The sequence below is a fragment of the Monocercomonoides exilis genome, assembly GCF_001643675.1.
Source record: "Monocercomonoides exilis strain PA203 chromosome Unknown scaffold26-1319188, whole genome shotgun sequence".
Lineage (NCBI taxonomy): Eukaryota > Preaxostyla > Oxymonadida > Polymastigidae > Monocercomonoides > Monocercomonoides exilis.
Genome location: NW_027150571.1, coordinates 1042355 through 1059929, shown reverse-complemented (window position 1 = coordinate 1059929; position 17575 = coordinate 1042355). Strand labels below are relative to the sequence as shown.

General features: G+C 37.2%; 4 protein-coding genes across 4 annotated transcripts; 3 read left to right on the top strand and 1 right to left on the bottom strand.

Moving 5' to 3' along the window:
* The first annotated feature begins 133 nt into the window (after positions 1–133).
* MONOS_8913 (dihydropyrimidine dehydrogenase (NAD+)) lies at positions 134–6829 on the top strand. The gene has a single exon (XM_067879362.1). The coding sequence runs from the start codon at positions 229–231 to the stop codon at positions 6319–6321; it is 6093 nt and encodes a 2030-aa protein (XP_067726376.1). The 5' UTR covers positions 134–228; the 3' UTR covers positions 6322–6829.
* An 811-nt stretch (positions 6830–7640) lies between these two features.
* Positions 7641–8228, top strand: MONOS_8912 (uncharacterized protein; the record flags this gene model as incomplete). Its single annotated transcript, XM_067879361.1, has 1 exon — positions 7641–8228. The coding sequence occupies one exon, from the start codon at positions 7641–7643 to the stop codon at positions 8226–8228; it is 588 nt and encodes a 195-aa protein (XP_067726375.1).
* A 59-nt stretch (positions 8229–8287) lies between these two features.
* Positions 8288–8503, bottom strand: MONOS_8911 (uncharacterized protein; the record flags this gene model as incomplete). The annotated part of the gene is made up of 1 exon (XM_067879360.1): positions 8288–8503. The coding sequence occupies one exon, from the start codon at positions 8501–8503 to the stop codon at positions 8288–8290; it is 216 nt and encodes a 71-aa protein (XP_067726374.1).
* Positions 8504–11730: 3227 nt separating this feature from the next.
* MONOS_8910 (uncharacterized protein) lies at positions 11731–12264 on the top strand (the record flags this gene model as incomplete). Its single annotated transcript, XM_067879359.1, has 2 exons — positions 11731–12009; positions 12055–12264. The coding sequence occupies 2 exons, from the start codon at positions 11731–11733 to the stop codon at positions 12262–12264; spliced, it is 489 nt and encodes a 162-aa protein (XP_067726373.1).
* Between the last annotated feature and the right edge of the window lie 5311 nt (positions 12265–17575).

Sequence of the window (17575 nt, the reverse complement as noted above, 5' to 3'; positions counted from 1 at the left end):
GAAAAATAATTGATCACTGTAACCATCATTATGTATATGTTATTTGCAAAAATCAATGCTTATTTTTAATGAAACTATAATGATTATTAATTTATGTTGATTCCATTCGAGAACAACCATGTTTATATCTGCCATTATAAATTTAATTTATTGATAAGTTTTCATCTGCGGATGTTTTTAGCAGATATTCTGTTTAGTAAAAATGATTAACGACTATTTGTACCAAGCATGATAACGGAAAACGATGTTTCTATTCCTCAAACAGCAAAGCGGGCTGTTCTTATTAGATCAACAAAAGAAGCGAGAGAATCCGCATTGTATTTCCGTAGAGTCAGACCAATTGAAGGAACAGAACGACTGAATGATTTAAGATGCGTCTCAAGGACATATAGCATTGATGAGGCAATAAATGAGGCTCAAAGATGTTTAAAATGTTATGAAGCACCATGTGTTTCTTCTTGCAGAACTCAGCTTGATGTTTCGCATGCTCATAATGCACTTCAAGAAGGAGATTTTTATCTTGCTGCAAAATTAATATTGACAACAAATCCTCTTGCATGGTCTTGCGGCTATCTTTGTGCAACAAGTAGTTCTTGTCGTGGATCCTGTGTTTTAGCGGATTCGCATCTCGGAGCCATTCATATACCAGAGCTTCATAAGGCAATTTTAGAAGTGTTTTCAAGAACAAAACTCCCAATATTTAGGCCTATATTAAGTTGGCAGCAACAAAACAAATATCATTGCACTCCAATTGCTTTAATAGGTTCTGGTCCAGCCTCACTTTCCTGTGCGACTTATCTTGCTCGAATTGGATACAACAATATTCATATTTTCGAACGACATTTGTTTCCAGGTGGAACACCAGCTGCCGAGATTGCTGAGTTCCGAATTCCTCATCGAGTAACGTTAGAGGAAATAAGATTTATCGAAGATTTAGGAGTTAAATTTCACTGCGGAGTGGAATTAGGACGTGATATTCATCTTAAAACGTTGTTTGATGTTGATCGCTTCCTCGACGAGACTTATTCAAATCAAATGTGTAACAACTACAACTCAACAAGGCAAAAATCAGAAATAACTCAATCTTTTGATCAAACGAGAAATGAGCAGAAAACTGATTGGCCCACAAAATTCGGGGCGATTTTCGTTGGTATGGGCAACCCAGAGTCAGTTATCCCATCAGTCTTCCGAAACGCACAGAACTGTATTAATGTGTTCACCAGCAAGTCGTTTCTCGGAGCATTCTGTGCATCCACAAAGGAATGTCTGTGGGAATGGAGTGAACGGCATGGGCTGCCCAGGAAAATCCCTCCATTTCCGAGGCTGCACGGGAGGGTGCTTGTTGTGGGCGCTGGCGATGTGGCTGCAGATACAGCACAGTCGGCCTTTCGGTGCGGGGCAGAGCAAGTCTCACTGGTTGTGCGGAGAGGGGTATCGGACATGCGAATGAACGAAGATGAGCTCACAAACATCCTTAGAGACAAAGTGGAGATTCTGGGCTGTCATGCGCCAAGGGAGGTTATTGTCGAAGAACAGGAAGTGGATTCAGAGGAAGTGAATGAGAATGGGTTTGATTTCAAATTTGAAAACGGCTTTAATGTGAATGATAGAGAAAACAGTTCTTCAAAGAAAATCAAAGTGAAAAAAGCAGTTGCTTTAGTGTGCGACTTGATGATCAAAAAGAAAGTGGCAAAGGAAATACGAAAGAAAGTGAAGAAGATGAAGAGAGCAGATGACTCATCATCAGATAACTCATCAGCAGACAACCAAAGCAAAAACAAAGAATCCGGAAATAACAGTATAAAAGTTAAAGAAGAAGAAGAAGAAGAAGTCATATCCACAGTTGTGGAATGGGAATATGTAAAGGACAACAATCAGACGCGAACGCTGTATTTTGACTATTTAATTACTGCATTGGGATCTCAACTTCCAGTCGGTTCATCATTTTCAGTTTCTGCAAAAACATCTGTTTCCACATCATCTGCATCTTCGTCCTCTTCCTCTTCTTCCTTTTCCTCTTCCTCTTCTGATATTAATTCACTCCCTTTTCTTCCACCGCCACCTCTCAGTGCATCACAGACGAAATACCTAACCACAACTTCACAACCTCCTCAGCAACAACAAGATGGCTCTTCAAAAGACGCAAATATAACCACAACCACAATTTCTGTCCAGTCTGCGCGAACCAACAAAGATTCTCGTTCCAGTTCAATTCCATCTTCTTCTTCTTCTTCTTCTTCAAATATAAATTATATAAACAATAATAATAATAATATTTCTTCTTCTTCCTCCTCCAATTTCATCATCGCCTCCTCAGACTCTCCGCTCCACCCTCTCCCTCTCTCCGCTGCGACCCGCAGCTTGTGTGTACATCCCATCACACTCGAAACACCCCTTTTGAACATTTGGTGTGGCGGTGACTGCGCTCACTCTTCGTCTGTAGTCGAAGCAGTGAACGACGGCAAGATTGCAGCGTGGAGCATTCATAGAAGGCTCAGTGGAGAAGACGGTGTGAAGGATAAGATGGCAAGGGAAAGGAGAGTAAGAAGGGCAGAAAGTGAAGAAAGTGAGGAGAGAGAAGGTAATAATTTGCATAGAAGTGAAGGAAATGTGAAGAAGGATGACGAAAAAGAAAAAGAAATTGAGGAAGATATTTCTTCCTCGACTTTGATGGCTCCGTCAGTTTACTCTTCTTTTTTATCCACTATTTCGTCATCTTCGTCCATTCCTCAACCACCTTCTTTACCCCCTCTCACCACAGCAGTTGATTTGGTTGATCTTTCTGTTCCACCATCTTTCCCTCCATCTGATACTTCCTCTGCTTCTTCATTGGCTCAATCAAAATCAACCTCTATGTCTTCAGAATTAATTCAATCTTCAATCTCACGTTTTTCTCAGCCGAACAGCAAACCTTCGTCTTCGCTCCCCTTTTCCACATTCAGTATATTTCCTTTTTCTCTCCCACATCCTGTTGGAATTGCTGCCTCGCAAAGCACAGACTCAGCCATTCGCATCAAAAAAGCATTCCAAAACGGATATGCATTTGTTGTAACAAAAACCGTTGCCATTCCATTCAACATCGAATTGGGTGAACGGAAAGAGAATAACTCGAAGGAATGCAGTTGTAGTTCTGATGAAAATAAATCGAGCCTTGAAGACTCTATTTCTTCTTCTTCTTCTTCTTCTTTACAACATCAGCCCTCTTCATCATCCAATGCCTCATCAGCCCACCACAACCACTGCTCATCCATCGATCGAACCTCGTTTTCATTGACACGCCTTCCCATTCCGCGTGTCGGTGGCGGGCGGCGTTCTGTGCACCAGCCAACGTCGAGTGCAGGCTCATCTGGCTCGTCGTCAATGGCTGCATTTGCGTTTCTCGATGAGAAAGGGGAGAAAGATGTAGGCTACTGGCAGAAGGAGCTGCCGAAGCTGAAAAAGGAATGGAAGAACAGAGCAGTGGTTGTGTCTCTGGCGGTGTCTGGGAAAGCAGAAGTGGAGAATGTTGTGTTGGATTATGTGAAGGAAATGGAAAAAGATTCTTCAAAACGATCAAATTCAACAGATGAAAAGGAAGTTATCGTGAAAAGTTGTTCGCATCTTGCACTCAGTCCGCTTGATGGCGAAATTGTGCGAAGCGATTATGCATTTTCTTCCTCTTCCTCATCTTCATCTGATGTTTCTTTTTGCACTCTTTCCAAATCTTCTGTTTCCTCGTTCCTGAGACATCAGCGCTTTATTCATTCCGAATGGTTGCATACTTGGGTAGATGCTGGACAAAAGCTGCAAGACGCAGGAGCGGACGGAGTTGAAATTGTGATTCCTAATCATTTCGAAATTTTTGTCGACGAAAAGAAAAGAAATACTGTGGAAATTGATTCTGTTGAACAGGGAAAAGAGTACAAAAAGAAGATTGTTCGTTTGTGTCCTTGCTGCTTTGGTGAAGGTTCTTGTGACTACAGCTCTCCCTCTTCTTTTCCCGATGAATCGCCTTTTTCTCCACTTTCTTCTTCACCATCAGCAGATTGGCTTTCTGGGTTATGCAATTCAGAGGCTTTCAACGAGTCTCCTTCGTTCTTGTCTAATTCAAGCAGCTTCTCCTTCTGCCCATTTTGCATTCATTCGCTGCTTTCCGCACTTTCTTCTGCACTTTCTATTCCATTATTTGTGAAGCTGTCCAACCATACAACAGATTCGCTCAATCTTCTTTCAGCAATTGTTGCTTCGCTGAACACCAGAAGAGTTCTTGCTATTGATAATGCGTTGAAAGGAATCAAGCCAAGCGAACAAGAATTCCCCATGAGCAACAAATTTAAGACAGACACTGCACAAATAATGATAGGTGCTTCAAATGATTTGAAACAAGGATCGAGTCTTGTTTCTGTTACGAGTCGAATCGACTCATTCCTTTCGGCTTCTTCTCCGCTTTCTCATCTTCCTTCTTTGATCTGCCTTGTGGCTGTGTCTCCAATTGCAGGAATACTTCAGTCGAATGCACAAACTGGACATAGCTTGCTTCCTTTAATTAAAACTAGCGATTCAAAATCTGCTTCATCAGAAAATGAAACAAATTCTTATCCGAAAGTAAACTTAACATTGCCAAAGGATAACAATTCTCATCCACCTGATGTTACTGTGAAAGAGCCGGAAGCTATATTGTCTAATGGAAAGCACAATGGTAGTTTTCGCCTCCTTCAAGACGATCCAATAACCACGTATTCCGCCATAGATGGTACATCACTTTATCCATTTGCACTTTCTGCTGTTACAAACATCTCCAAGCGCTTCAATGACAAGGCAATTCGATCGCAGAACTGGAATTCTAATGGTTTATCTGGTTCATCGTCTTCTCCGTTCAGCATTTATTTAAATATGCTTCCAAATAAGGATCATTTTCCTCTTGTACCGCTTATTTTCAGCGGTGGCATTCAGAACGGCTCGGATGTCTTTTCTGCGCTACAGCACGGAGCTTCGCTTGTTGTTGCTTCGTCGCTTTTATTCGCAAAGGGATTTGAAATGTCGTTACAGCCTATTTTAACAGGGCTGAAATGGTTTGTAATGGAAGAGTCAATGAGGCACACGGTTAGAAATTTTGTAGAGTTTGAAAGAGAGAAAGAAGCTAATGAGAAGAATAAAAAGAAAATTGATGAATTAAACTCGTCTTCTTCTTCTTCTTTCTCTGTTGCTGCTTCCACTTTCTCTTCTTCAAAAGAAGATTATTTGCCTTCTGATGAATCTCAAAATACGCTGCCATCTCTTTCATTCGTCCCTCCGTTCACTTTCTGGAGTCATCATCCGTTCCCACCAATGCTTTCCACCCGTTTAACTCCAGATACTTCCTTTGGACCTTTCAAGGAACGAAAAATTTCGTCAGACATTGAAGAAATCGTATCAGCACCTCTTCCTGTGTGCGATGGATTAAATGTGCATTTTGACTACTGTGGAAACGCTGATGAGAACAACGAGTATGGATGTTTCTGTCCAAAGGATGAAAAAAGGAGAGATTCGAGTAGGCTTTCATCTCATGTGGTTAAAATCAAACATACAAGTTGGAGCGAAAGAGATCCTGAAGCTGTTCAAGAGGAAAAAGATGGAACTAAATGGATGCAAAAGTGGGACAAAAGCAGGAAAATGCAATCAAATTGTCAGATGTGCAGCTCTTCTCTCAAAAAAATTGAAGAATCTAATCCATTGTCCTTTCTTATTGGCTCCAAAATCGATTCTGTGGAGCCTATTTCTTCCTTAATGGATCATTCTGATTCATCTTTCTCTTCTCATTCAATGTCTGGGTGTAATTCATCTTCTATTTCCTCTCAAGGTACCATCAGGCTGATGTCTTCAATCAGTCTGACTCATTGTATTCGTTGCGGACTTTGCCATATTGCGTGTTTTGACAGCGGGTACTTTAGCATTGCTTTTGATCGAGCACTTCGCATTCCCATTGTTTCACCTACGTGTGTGGGCTGTGGGTTATGTGAAGCAATCTGCCCCGTGAATTGCATCACAATGAGAGATCGTGAAGTTGTCCTGAAAGAAATGAAAGAGGAAAAAGTTAAGCAGCAAGAGAGACAACAGAGCGAAAGAGATACTCAAAAAACTTCTAGGAGATATATTCTTGATTCATCAAAAGTCTTAACTTCCTTCAAAGAAAATGCAACAGGAATAGAAACTAATATCAAGTCCTCAGAAGACATTCAAAAGATAGATTGGGTGCCTGATAGATTCAAGCAAGTTCCAATGCATCCTCGCTCGATTGATAGTCACACATGCCAATCACCTGTTGAACCACAAAATTCTCTTTCTGGATCTGGCTTGTCATGAATATCATTGTCGCATTTCATGATTTCATTTTTAAAATACAAATAGTAAAATGATAATTGTACATTTTGTGATCAATTAATTATATATTTGTGAAAAGTGTATATGTGTTCGTTTTTGTGAATATATTTGCGAACAAATTTTTAAGCATGTGCTTGTGTTTCCAAATGGAATATTTTTTTGTGTCATGTTGTCAATTGAAACCTTCTTTCTTTTTGAAAACTGAAATATTTTTTAGGAATTAATTCCAAAAGTTATTTGAATACAAAATATTTTTACAGATATTTTTATCTGTTTTCTTCGAAAAAAAACTATTTAATAGAAAAAAACAAAAATATTCTAACCAATTGAAATTAAATTCATTTATTCCTTATCTTTGAAACACAGTCACACATATTATTGGCTGATAACAGAATAAGAGACTTTTTTTTTAGAAAATAATTATTTTTTATTTGTTAATTTTCTTATATCTTCAATTTTTGAATTGTTGACAACACAATAAAATGGACAACAGAATTTTTTATATTATTCTTAAAAGAATTTGTTTTTGCTCGAGTTTTGTTTTATGATCTTTTGATAAAAAAATATAATCATAAACAGAAAAAGAATTATTGAAAACATATTCAATCATAGACCGAGTACATTTGAGTTGCGAAAAATTTGATAAAAAACATGTATTTTAAATGTGTATAAAATTGATTGCAAAAACAAACAAATTTTATTTGAATGTTGAAAAGGTTGTTTTGGAAATGATTTTTGTTGTTTTCACAAAATACTTTCAAAGATCATAAGGATCGAAATATTTTTTGAACTATTATAATTCTTTTTCACCAACAAACGATTCAAAACATATCAAGGTTTCATTCGTTGATTGTTACACCTTCTAATTATGTAATCCACATGTTTTTACATTTTAAAAAATTGATGAAAAGAAGAATTTCGTGAATTATGAAATGAATAATATTCTTTTTATTTGAGTAAAATTAGCAAATTGAAAATTGTTGAACGACAAATTGGATTGCATCAACATATATGCAAACAACTGGTATTTTCACTTTTATCGGCTCAATGGCATTAAAAGACTGGAAAAAATAATCAGACAATATGTGAAATTGATATTATTTTTTGAAAAAGATAAAAAAACAAAGAAACATGTCTTCATTATTTCATTGAATAATGAACGTAGTTCAACCGCTTTTCTCTTGCTATTTACCTGAGCTTCTCCAGCAGATATTCCTTATTGTGTTGTTGCCTGCTTGTCTGGAACATGCGAATTGTCATTCTGCTCGTTCCAATCTATCAAGTGCAAAAGTCACATTATAATGGCATATCATGAGAGCAGCATTAACTTGACGAATGTCTCGATGAGCAATATTGAACCTATGTGCAAAAGCATTGTGTCTGTGCTGGTGCAGGCTGAGTGGAGAGGCGAGTCGCAGAGATTGAATGAAGGTGGCAGTCCAACAGTGCAACTGAAATGCTGCACGCTCCATTCGCTTCTCCAAAATGCACCATCTGAGCCATCCATCATCAGCTGCACTGGCGGCGAGCCTTGCAGCGTGTCTGTGCAAAACACATCGATGAAGAACTGTGGAAACAGCCAAAGCGAGAGCGGTGGAGGAATGATCACGAAATCGAACAAAGAAGGATTTTTCAAATGTCGTTTTTTGGCTGTCTTTGAATACTTCTGCTCAGCGACCGTTAGAGGAGGAGCAATATTTCTGGATTGCTCAACAATCGCATGCGACAGTCCTTTGCCGTTCCTCTTGGAAAACACAACTTTCATGAACAACAAGGCATTCACAGGACGAGACCTGTATGTGAGATGCACGAATATTAAATCTCAAATCAGCATCGAGCTCATCCAGCTCGACTTCAGACCTCCGTTTGTTCGGGATCTTACCATGTAGAGTTGCACCGCAACCAACTATTGCGAAGAGCAAGATCTTCTGCTGCTTGTAGTTGTGTATCAGAGCGAAACGATATTTGCATCTTCTTCAGTCGACAATGCCTCTGACACGCGCCAGTGTGGTGCAATGAGAGAACCATGCATTTCGTTGAATTCTGCGCTTCCCCACATAATTCCTTCGGTTTGCAGCAATTTGCTGATTGACAAAAGCGCTGTGGCGTCAGGAGAAGCAAGCACAAGCGATGTCTCAATCGAGCAGCTGGATCCTGAAGGCATTGGAGTGGATATTCTAATGAACCTCATCATCGAAAGCAAGATGGGAAGTCTCATTTCGTATTCGTCGATAGTGAAAATAAAATTTCTGACGTTTTCATTTTGAAGCGCTTTTTCTTCTCCGCATTTGAGGTTGCTGTCGCTTGCTGATGTCAACTTGTTGATTGACGATACAATATTTGCTCAAGAAGCTTCTGGTGAAGGATCTGAAATTGAACTGAATTGCTCGATTGTTGAAATGAGTGGGGAAGATTGACGATGTCTGACTGCACTTTTGCTGGCCACTATCTCAGTTCTTCATGCCTGGCAGCAAGTTGTGGGCAATATTTCTCGTGTGCGTTTCTGAATTTCACAGATGTGAATTCTAGTGCGTTATTGGACTTCCGCAATCTGGCGAACCTCTCAATGCAGTAGGTGCATGCATTCAATTGCAGCGCTCAGCGATTATGCCTAATTCTTCGCAACTGCAAAGACTGCCAGCTGCAGAAGGTTCAAGTCAGGAATGCAGAGAGCAAAGAAAGCTTGATTGTGCTTTCCTCAGACTGTTCAGGAGATCATTCAAACATCCAGGGCATTCATTTGGAATTTGATGATACGCGCATTTCAAGTGAATCGTTGGTTTCTGTTAAATGCCAAGAAACGGATGCGGATGTGAATTTGTTGACAATTTCTAACACGATGCTTGGGGATGGGTGCGCAGTGAGCGTGACGTCGAATGACTCAGCATTTCGGTTGAAACACTCTTCATTAAAAAACATAACCCGAGATTCGCTTGGCCCGTGCTGTTTGGCTGTCTCATCTTTGTCTTTGTTGCTGGAGTTGAAGAAATGCTCGAACAAAATGTGTGCTTCTTCGTATAAAAAATGTTTCATTGCGGCGTTGACAGATTTGACAGATACTTGCATGTCTTTGTGCGTATTCGACGGAGCAGCAAGCGCGTCAGAGCTGAGAACGAACGACAAGCGATCAGAAGAGCTATGCCAGTGGAGCGGATCGATGGTTGATCTTCTCAATTGTTCAGGATAAATGAAAGACACCACAATCGCCAATTCATTGAAAGGAGGGCTGTCTGTGTCAATTGGAAGCATCTTCGTGCAATTTGGATTGTTTACCAATAACAACCCAAATGCACATGCTATCCATCCACGAGGAACGACATCGCCTGCTCAGACCATGCACTACTGTTCATTCAAAGCCTGAAAGGCGGGGATGGCTTTCTTCAGAACTTCGACGTGAATTGCGGACGATGATTACACCTTCGAAGGCTTGGCCTGAGAAAGAGAATCAGTGCTTTTCATTCCACAGCTGGCTTCAGTGAAGTTTCGCCTGCAAGGCAGTACCCTTGCCGTTGATCTTTATAATTCCTTGCTTCTGCCCTGTGGCTTGTCCCTCCAGGTTAATTCCTTCGATGTCTCGGTTCACAAGCTGCAGGTGAATCCGCTGCAGTCAGAAGGGTTTGCAGGTGAAATAGAGTTTCACACATCCATTCCATCATCAATTGTTACAACGCGAAAGAAGCAATGAAAGTATATGTAAAGATCTTGTTTGGAAAGATTGATTCTCTTTTATTATCGGAGGCATTTATCCTAAAGAACAGAACTGAATCTGAGCTAAAGGGAGATGGAAAACTTGTTAAAGGAGGAAAAGAAGGAAAATCTTATTGGTTGTTGATTGTGATTGCGCTTGTGCTTGTTGCGGCATTATTAATTGTTCTGAATGCATCAATGATATTGGATGTTCGATTGTGGAATGCAAAGAATGAAGCAGAATATCTGAGAAAGATTGAAAATGATAACATCAGAAAAGATCCAAAGGCATTTGGAATGGTGACGATGGAGATATTACAAGAAGAGCAGTGGAGAAGAGAATGGAAAAAGAGGTCGAGAAGAATATGGAGGCTTTGTGAAATAAATCAATAAATGAAAATATTATATATCCTGTCAACGGAGAAAGTGGTGAAGTATAATGCTGCATCAATCTGTCAACTCAACTGAGCTTTTCAGAAATATATGCTTTGTTTGCAGTTGATTACTCCGCGAACATCAATAGAAACAAATTTTTGTTTTTTATATTTTATTACACAGAGATCAAAAAAAGTTAAAAAGTTGAAAATAGAACAGAATAACAAGAATAAGCATAAAATATTCTATATTTCGAGTTCATTCTATCAAACAAAATCATCTTGAAACATGTCAGAAATTTTTTTTGAGGATAAAGAAACATCTCTATTTTCAAGAGTTTTTCATTTCTTTTTTTGTTGATAAAGTGAAAGAAAAAACATGAAATTTTATTGATAGTGTTCACCGCTTTTTCAAAAATTATTTATTAAAGTGTATCGCACTTTATTCAAGTGTAACTTCAACCATTTAAAATAACATGACTTCATTTAAGAAAAACACAGTTCATTCAAATAAGTTGGATTTATTCAAATAGAAAATTTCAATTCAAAATTCATCTAAATATACATACGATGAAAATTGAAATATATTCAGATTTTTTTATAAAATTTCTTTATTCGAAAATGAAAAATCATCATTATTGTGCATTTGATAAAAAAAAAGAATGTTTTTTTTTTTTTTTTTTTTTTTTTTTTTTTTTTTTTTTTTGATGCTAATTCTGACTCTTTGATCTTTTCTTAATCCAAGCTATTATTATGAGAAAACTGTTTATCAATAAAAAAGCCAAATGACTTGTTTCAAAAGTATTTCTTTGAATAACTGTTATTCAAAATTTTTTATAGTTGGTGTAATTGAAAGAGGTGTCGATTTGTTCTTCTTTCTCCTTGAGATTATTAACACGAAGTCGAATAAATCACATTTCCATGAAATTTTTTAAAAAATGGAAATAATTTTCTCTTAACCTTTTTTTTAAAATATCAGTATAATTTTTCACTGAATCTGTATTTTTCCCCCACAATTTCATATTTAAAAAGAATTTTTCGTATATTTATGAATTCAAAAGATAAAAATAAATCCATTTTGAAACAAACCCAATTTCGCTTGGGGGGGAGATGGAGGGGTTTAGCCCCTTCATTGAACTTCTGTGTGGAATTGGAGGGTTTCATGGGGCATAAAATTTTTTGTTTGTTAAAAATGTTATTTTTCGATTTTTTTTATTTCGTTTCAATTTAAAAAAATAAAAAATTATTATGATCTTGAAAATATTATTAAAAAATGAAAATATCTACAGAAACTAAATAAAAAGAAGGACAGAAAAAATTACAGAGAGCAATGTCTTTTCGCAAGTACAGGAAGTATCACAGTCGGCTGGAGCGAATGACTCATATCGTTGTTGATGGAGTTGTTCGTATAACTGATGCTATCAATTCTAAGGAATTTAGTCGCACTGGAATAAAGAATGCAGTTGGAGATCTGAGAAAAGGAAGGCTGGTTGGAAAAATTGGCAGACCTGCAGCAGTTGTGGGCGAAAAGGAACATAGAGTTTTGGATATTATTCACATTGAAGCAAAGTCTGGAACATGTTTAACGTTAAAAAATACAAGAGAATTGGTTTGCTTTATTTTTATTTATATGTTTTTATTATTTGTTTTTCAGATAGAAAATGTTATAAATGACATCGATGACGAAGACGCACCATTTACCGAAGTTTCAATGTCAGCCATGAATGGCTTTGTCAAGCGTTATCCTGAGCTGATGACTGGAACGCCGAAGAATTTGGACATCAACAGACTGGCTGTTTCGTGCAGAAGTGCTTTAAAACCCTGGTATAAAACACTCGACGAGCTGCATGAAAAGTTCCATTAAAATTTAGCTTTAATTATAAACATCGATGAATCTTCAATGCGCGTTCCCACAGACTCAAAACAGCTTGTTGTGCATACTGCAGATACAAAAGCAGGTTTCACCAAAGAATTACCAAGAATGATTAATTCTACATTCGTGGCAACTGTTGCAGCGGACGGATATGCCTTTCCTTCTGTAATTTTGTAGCCAAGTGTAAACCTGCTTGACGGACTAAAAAGATAGTTATCTCCAACGCTGAAAATATGTGCAAATGGAAGCAGCTGGATGGATAACGTGTGCTTTAAAAGGAATGCTCTCACCATTCTTCTACCTTCGATCATCGAAAGAAGAAAGCGCATGTCACAAGAAAGCGAACACATTCTTCTCCTTGATTCGCATGCATCTCGCGCAGATCCATCGATCTGGCGAGAATTCCAAAAACAACAAGTCGACATTTTAACCTTCGTGCCACACAGTACACACCTCTGTCAACCACTGGACAGAGGAGTGTTCGCTGTGTTCAAATCTGAATTGACAAACAGATTTGAAGATCAACTTTCCTCTTCATCTTCTTCTAAACGAGCTGCAACTTCCGACGTTCTAAATCAAGCCATCCACACAGCATTATCTCTTTTTGTTATTTAGAAAGCTTTTGTCTGCAGCGGTGTTCTTCACAATTCTTCTGGGCCAGTTCTTTTGAAACTGCCCGAATCTTCAATTTCCCCTCTTCCATCCCGAAGAAATAGATTCAACTTTTATGGAAAAGTGATAACCGACGATAATCTTTTAAAAAAATGGGAAAATCATTTGAAAATGAATATTGAAAAGAAAAATGAAATGGATGAAAAGGAGAAAGATGAAGTGAAGACTGTTGTGGATGAAAAGAAAAAAATAAAAAGAAGATTTCTTCATGTGAAAAACGATGATTCTGAAGATAAAAAAAAAGATACCGCATTAAATCGAGGTGAAGGAAAAAGGAAAGTTATCAGAAGAATTTATTCTGATTTTGTTTTCTTTTAATTATGCTATTTTTTGAACTTTTGACACTTCATTTTTTTTTTGGGTCAGAATAAAGAAAAAGGGTCAAGACAAAATAATAACCCTATCTCTAAATTGCGAATCAATTTTTTTTCTTTTGTTCATTGCAGAATAAGTGATTGAGTGAAATTCGGAGAAAAAGATAAAATGCATTGTGAAAATTAATTGACTGATTATTTCTTTGAGAAGAAGAAGATGTCAAAGAAGATGAAGAGGAAAAAGATAGATTTCATTGCACCTGTTTTTTTTCCTCCACACAAATGTTTGAAGCATTTGTATGTAATTTCATTTTAAGTTTTATTGATCTAAAAAAGTTCAACCTTCGTGGGGTAAATATAATTCAAACAAATTGATTCAATTGTTTTCGATTTCGTGGGATGAATACAAAAAAGAAAAAATAAAAATACGGAGCTGCGAAATACAATGAATTTTCTCAAAAGCTCACAAAATAATCAGAAATATTCAAAGTTAAATAAGCTCTGCATAAAATACAGAAAAATCACGAATACCTTTATGAAAGCTCAGTAAGATGTCTTCGTACCCTTCTTCTTCCATCTTTTCATGCAACTCCATTTTGACAATTTGTCGTTTCGCTTCTTCAATTTCATCATCCTCTTCTTTTTTCAATCGCCTTAATATTGCATAAAAAAAATTCAAGCATTCCTGTATAATTTCATCATTTAGTGTTTGCCGCTGAATCTCCTCCAAAACAGCATTAATAACACCGCCTTTTAACAAGCAATCAACACTCAATGCCACTCCATAAACAATTATTCCAAATAAATAAAAGCATTTATTGCATATGTCTCTGTGATTATCCTTTGATGCTCGAAATAATTTCAAAATGCTTCTGATAAGCCCAATATATTCTTCATTCCTCGATTCGTGAAAGTGAAAATAAAACTCCAACTTATTGAGCCATCTCATCAAAACAAGCTCTTCTTTCGTTTCTTTTTCTCTATCCTCTTCTTTCTCTCTCTTCCAATCCACACATTTCATCAGCTCTTCCAATTCTCTTCCTGCTTCTCTCGCAAAATGCAGCTCATTTTCAATTACTCCTAGTAAGCCTTTCTCATCCCAAAATCTGTCCGTCAAAATTTTCCAAGCAGATTGATAGGCGAGTCGTGTCAGATTGTGATGCTCTTGATGATATTGAATGATCTCTCTGATTTCATCCATGAAAAGTTTTTGCATCCTTTCATTTTCAAAAAAATTGACAGAAAGCTATTAAAAAATGAAATAAAAAATGAAATAAAAAATGAAATAAAAAATGTTCTAACATATTTACTAAAATTGCTCAACGCCAATAAAGCGATTTCCACCTCTTTTTGCATTTCCTCGTTTCCCTCTTTCTTCAATGCAACCTTCAGAAGATGAGACCTACAAATTGAATGTAATTCCAAAGAAATTCCTTTGTTAAGCAAAAGATAGCATTCGCAAAGATCAATCATCAGCTTTTCATTCTTTTCTTCTTTTTTCTGTTCTTCTTCAACAATTATCTTTTCAAATCTTCTATTCAATGAAGACTTTTGAAAACAGAAAAGCCAATTATTTTTTATAACTTTGCTATATCCAACGATCTTCAACAACAAGATTGCATTTTCCATTGATATTATCTTTTCTTCAATCATTTGATCTATTTCATTGAACAGTTCATTTGTGAAAATGAATCTGATTTCATCCTCGTTCATTTCATCAATCATTTCATTCATTTCTTCGATTTTCTGTTTCTGCTCATCTTTAGTGCAATTCTTAAGTTGAGATAGTTTTTCTAAAATATGTTCAAAAATATTAAAAACAATCATTAACAAAATGAAATGGCGTGCCTAGAAATAAAGGTTTCATTGAAGTTGGCTGTGAAATCACAAAATGAATCAAAAATAACAAATGAATTCATTTTTCAGAATTGCCGTTAATATTCGCATCAAATGATTCAAAAATACGAAATCAAATTTTTTATGCAACACAGAAGGATAAACCTCTTTTGCCATTTTGTGTTTTTGTCTCAAAGCAAGCAAATCAGAGAAAAAAATATTTGACTGATGGAGTAAATAAATAAAGGTATGCAACCTTTAATTATACAAGTGAAGATTTTTGATAAATTATTTGCTGCAGCAAGATCATGTTTGAGCTACTATTAAGCACAACCACAGATACATCCATGCGAGTTATGGCACTGCAGAAGAGCATGGATTTTTTCTGCAGAGTTAGGAGCGAGTGGCTGTTTTCCAATATGGCTTGCGAAAAGTGAATTGATGAGGGAAAATAACATGAAATATGAACTTGGTTATATATTGCAAAACATATGGTGCGACATCAACTGCTATATTTTGAATGAAAAATGAATAAAGCAAGATACAAAAAAAGCGATTAAAATGCTAGAAAGATTGAATTGAACTGCTTGATCATTTCAGGGAAATGCAGTGCACTTGGATTATCTTTTGCTCAGATTTTGTTTTCATGGTTTTTTGGGGGAAGGTTTGTTTCGTGGAAAAGGAAAGGGAATTGGGGGTTTAAAGAATGGAGGAAGCGAGCAGAATGAAGCACTCAGCAGGCCTCAACAACAATCTCATTGTCATTTATTCGAAACCCGTTGGAAAGCTGTCAGCAAAGACATGACGTTGAATAAGTCTTTGAAAAGGAGTTAATTTGGAGAATATGTGTTTTCATCTGATATCATGGCCAGCTCCACAATGAATTCTCTGTGTTCGATGATGTTCTTTGCCAGCGATTTGTTATCTTGTTATCTGAATTTTTTTATGTGGCAAGAGGCAATTTTGGAGAACAAGAAAGCCATCTGGGTTTATCATTTCGAGTACATAGGAGTGGGAAAATATTTCAATGTAGAAAAGATGGTTTGACATTTTTTTATTTCATTCATTTTTCTTTAAAGGTATGTTTTCAATGAATACAGATTGTCCACGAACAGGAATGCCATAGAAAGAAAAGTCTTCTTTTCATTTCGCGAAAGAACCAGAAGTTTTGAGGTTATTCTTGTTTGGATTGCATTCAACAATAACATTCGTGACTTCAGCCATCTGTCTTGTATGACGCATATCCTGTCAATGCTTAACATGAGCTTGAAAGATAAAGGCAGTTTATTTGGCATTTTTGTTCGAAATGTTCGGCAGGAGCGACTGTTATGCGGGATCTGATGAACTGGTTGGGCATTCACATTCAGAACACATTCAGTTTTTTCTATCGCGCAACATTACTTGGAAAAGCTGTTGTCTTCTATTTTTCTTCACCTTCTTCTTCACCTTTTCTTATCTTTCTCAACAGTCTCACTTCAACAAAAGATGCTCATCGCCAGAATCGATACACCGATCACATAATCATAAAATTCTTCTTTTTCTTCTCCTCGCCTTTGAAATTATTGCCATTGAAGTCAAGTTCTTCAATCGTCAACGTCTTCTTCTCTGCCAATATCCTCATCAAACATGAAGTTCACTTGAATTGTTGACATCATTGGACAAACATAATTTTCTTTTTGTGAGACAAAAGCAGTTCAACCTCACAAAGAAAGTCAATTATTTGTGGACTTCCATCTTTATCTGTTCGCATCTCTCTCCCTTTCACATATTTTGTGATGAAGATTGTTTGTATCATCTGAAATCAACTCATCGAATGATAAATTTTTATCTATCGACATTACTCAAGTCATTATCAACATCTTTAAAAAAGGATTAAATTCGTTTCACAATTCTCAATTGCTCCACCTTCTTCTTCTTCTTCTTCTTCTTCTTCACCTTCTTCTTCTTCACCTTCTTCCTATTCTTCTTTTTCTTCTTCTTATTTTTCAGCTTTATCGTCATCGTTTAATTCTTCTTCTTTTGAAGATAAACCTTTCACCCCACTCCTTCTCCAAATTAATCAAATCACCCTCTTTTCCTTGCTCCTTATTCATCCCCAAACCATTCTACCACATTTGCGCCTGTTCCTCATCTTTCCCAACTCCATCTGCACTTCCGTCTGAAGTTATGCCCGAAGACCCATCTGCTGCCTTCTTCTGCTCTCCTGTTCTCCTGTTGGATGCCATCGGCTGGAAATGTACTGTGCACTTTAGGTTTCATTGGATACAACTTGTCTGCCTCTGCTTCGGTCAACTCCTTCATAAACCTCAGCCGACCCAGTCCAAGAGCCTCCACAACCAGCGGCGCCATCGCTTCTTCCAGTTTCCACTGATTCTCTTTGATTCTTTTCACAAACTCTCTGTGAGCTGTCGGATAGCCACCTTTCACCTCATCCCCCTTCACCTTCCTCTGCTTTTTTTAGCTCCTCCAGCACTGTTAGC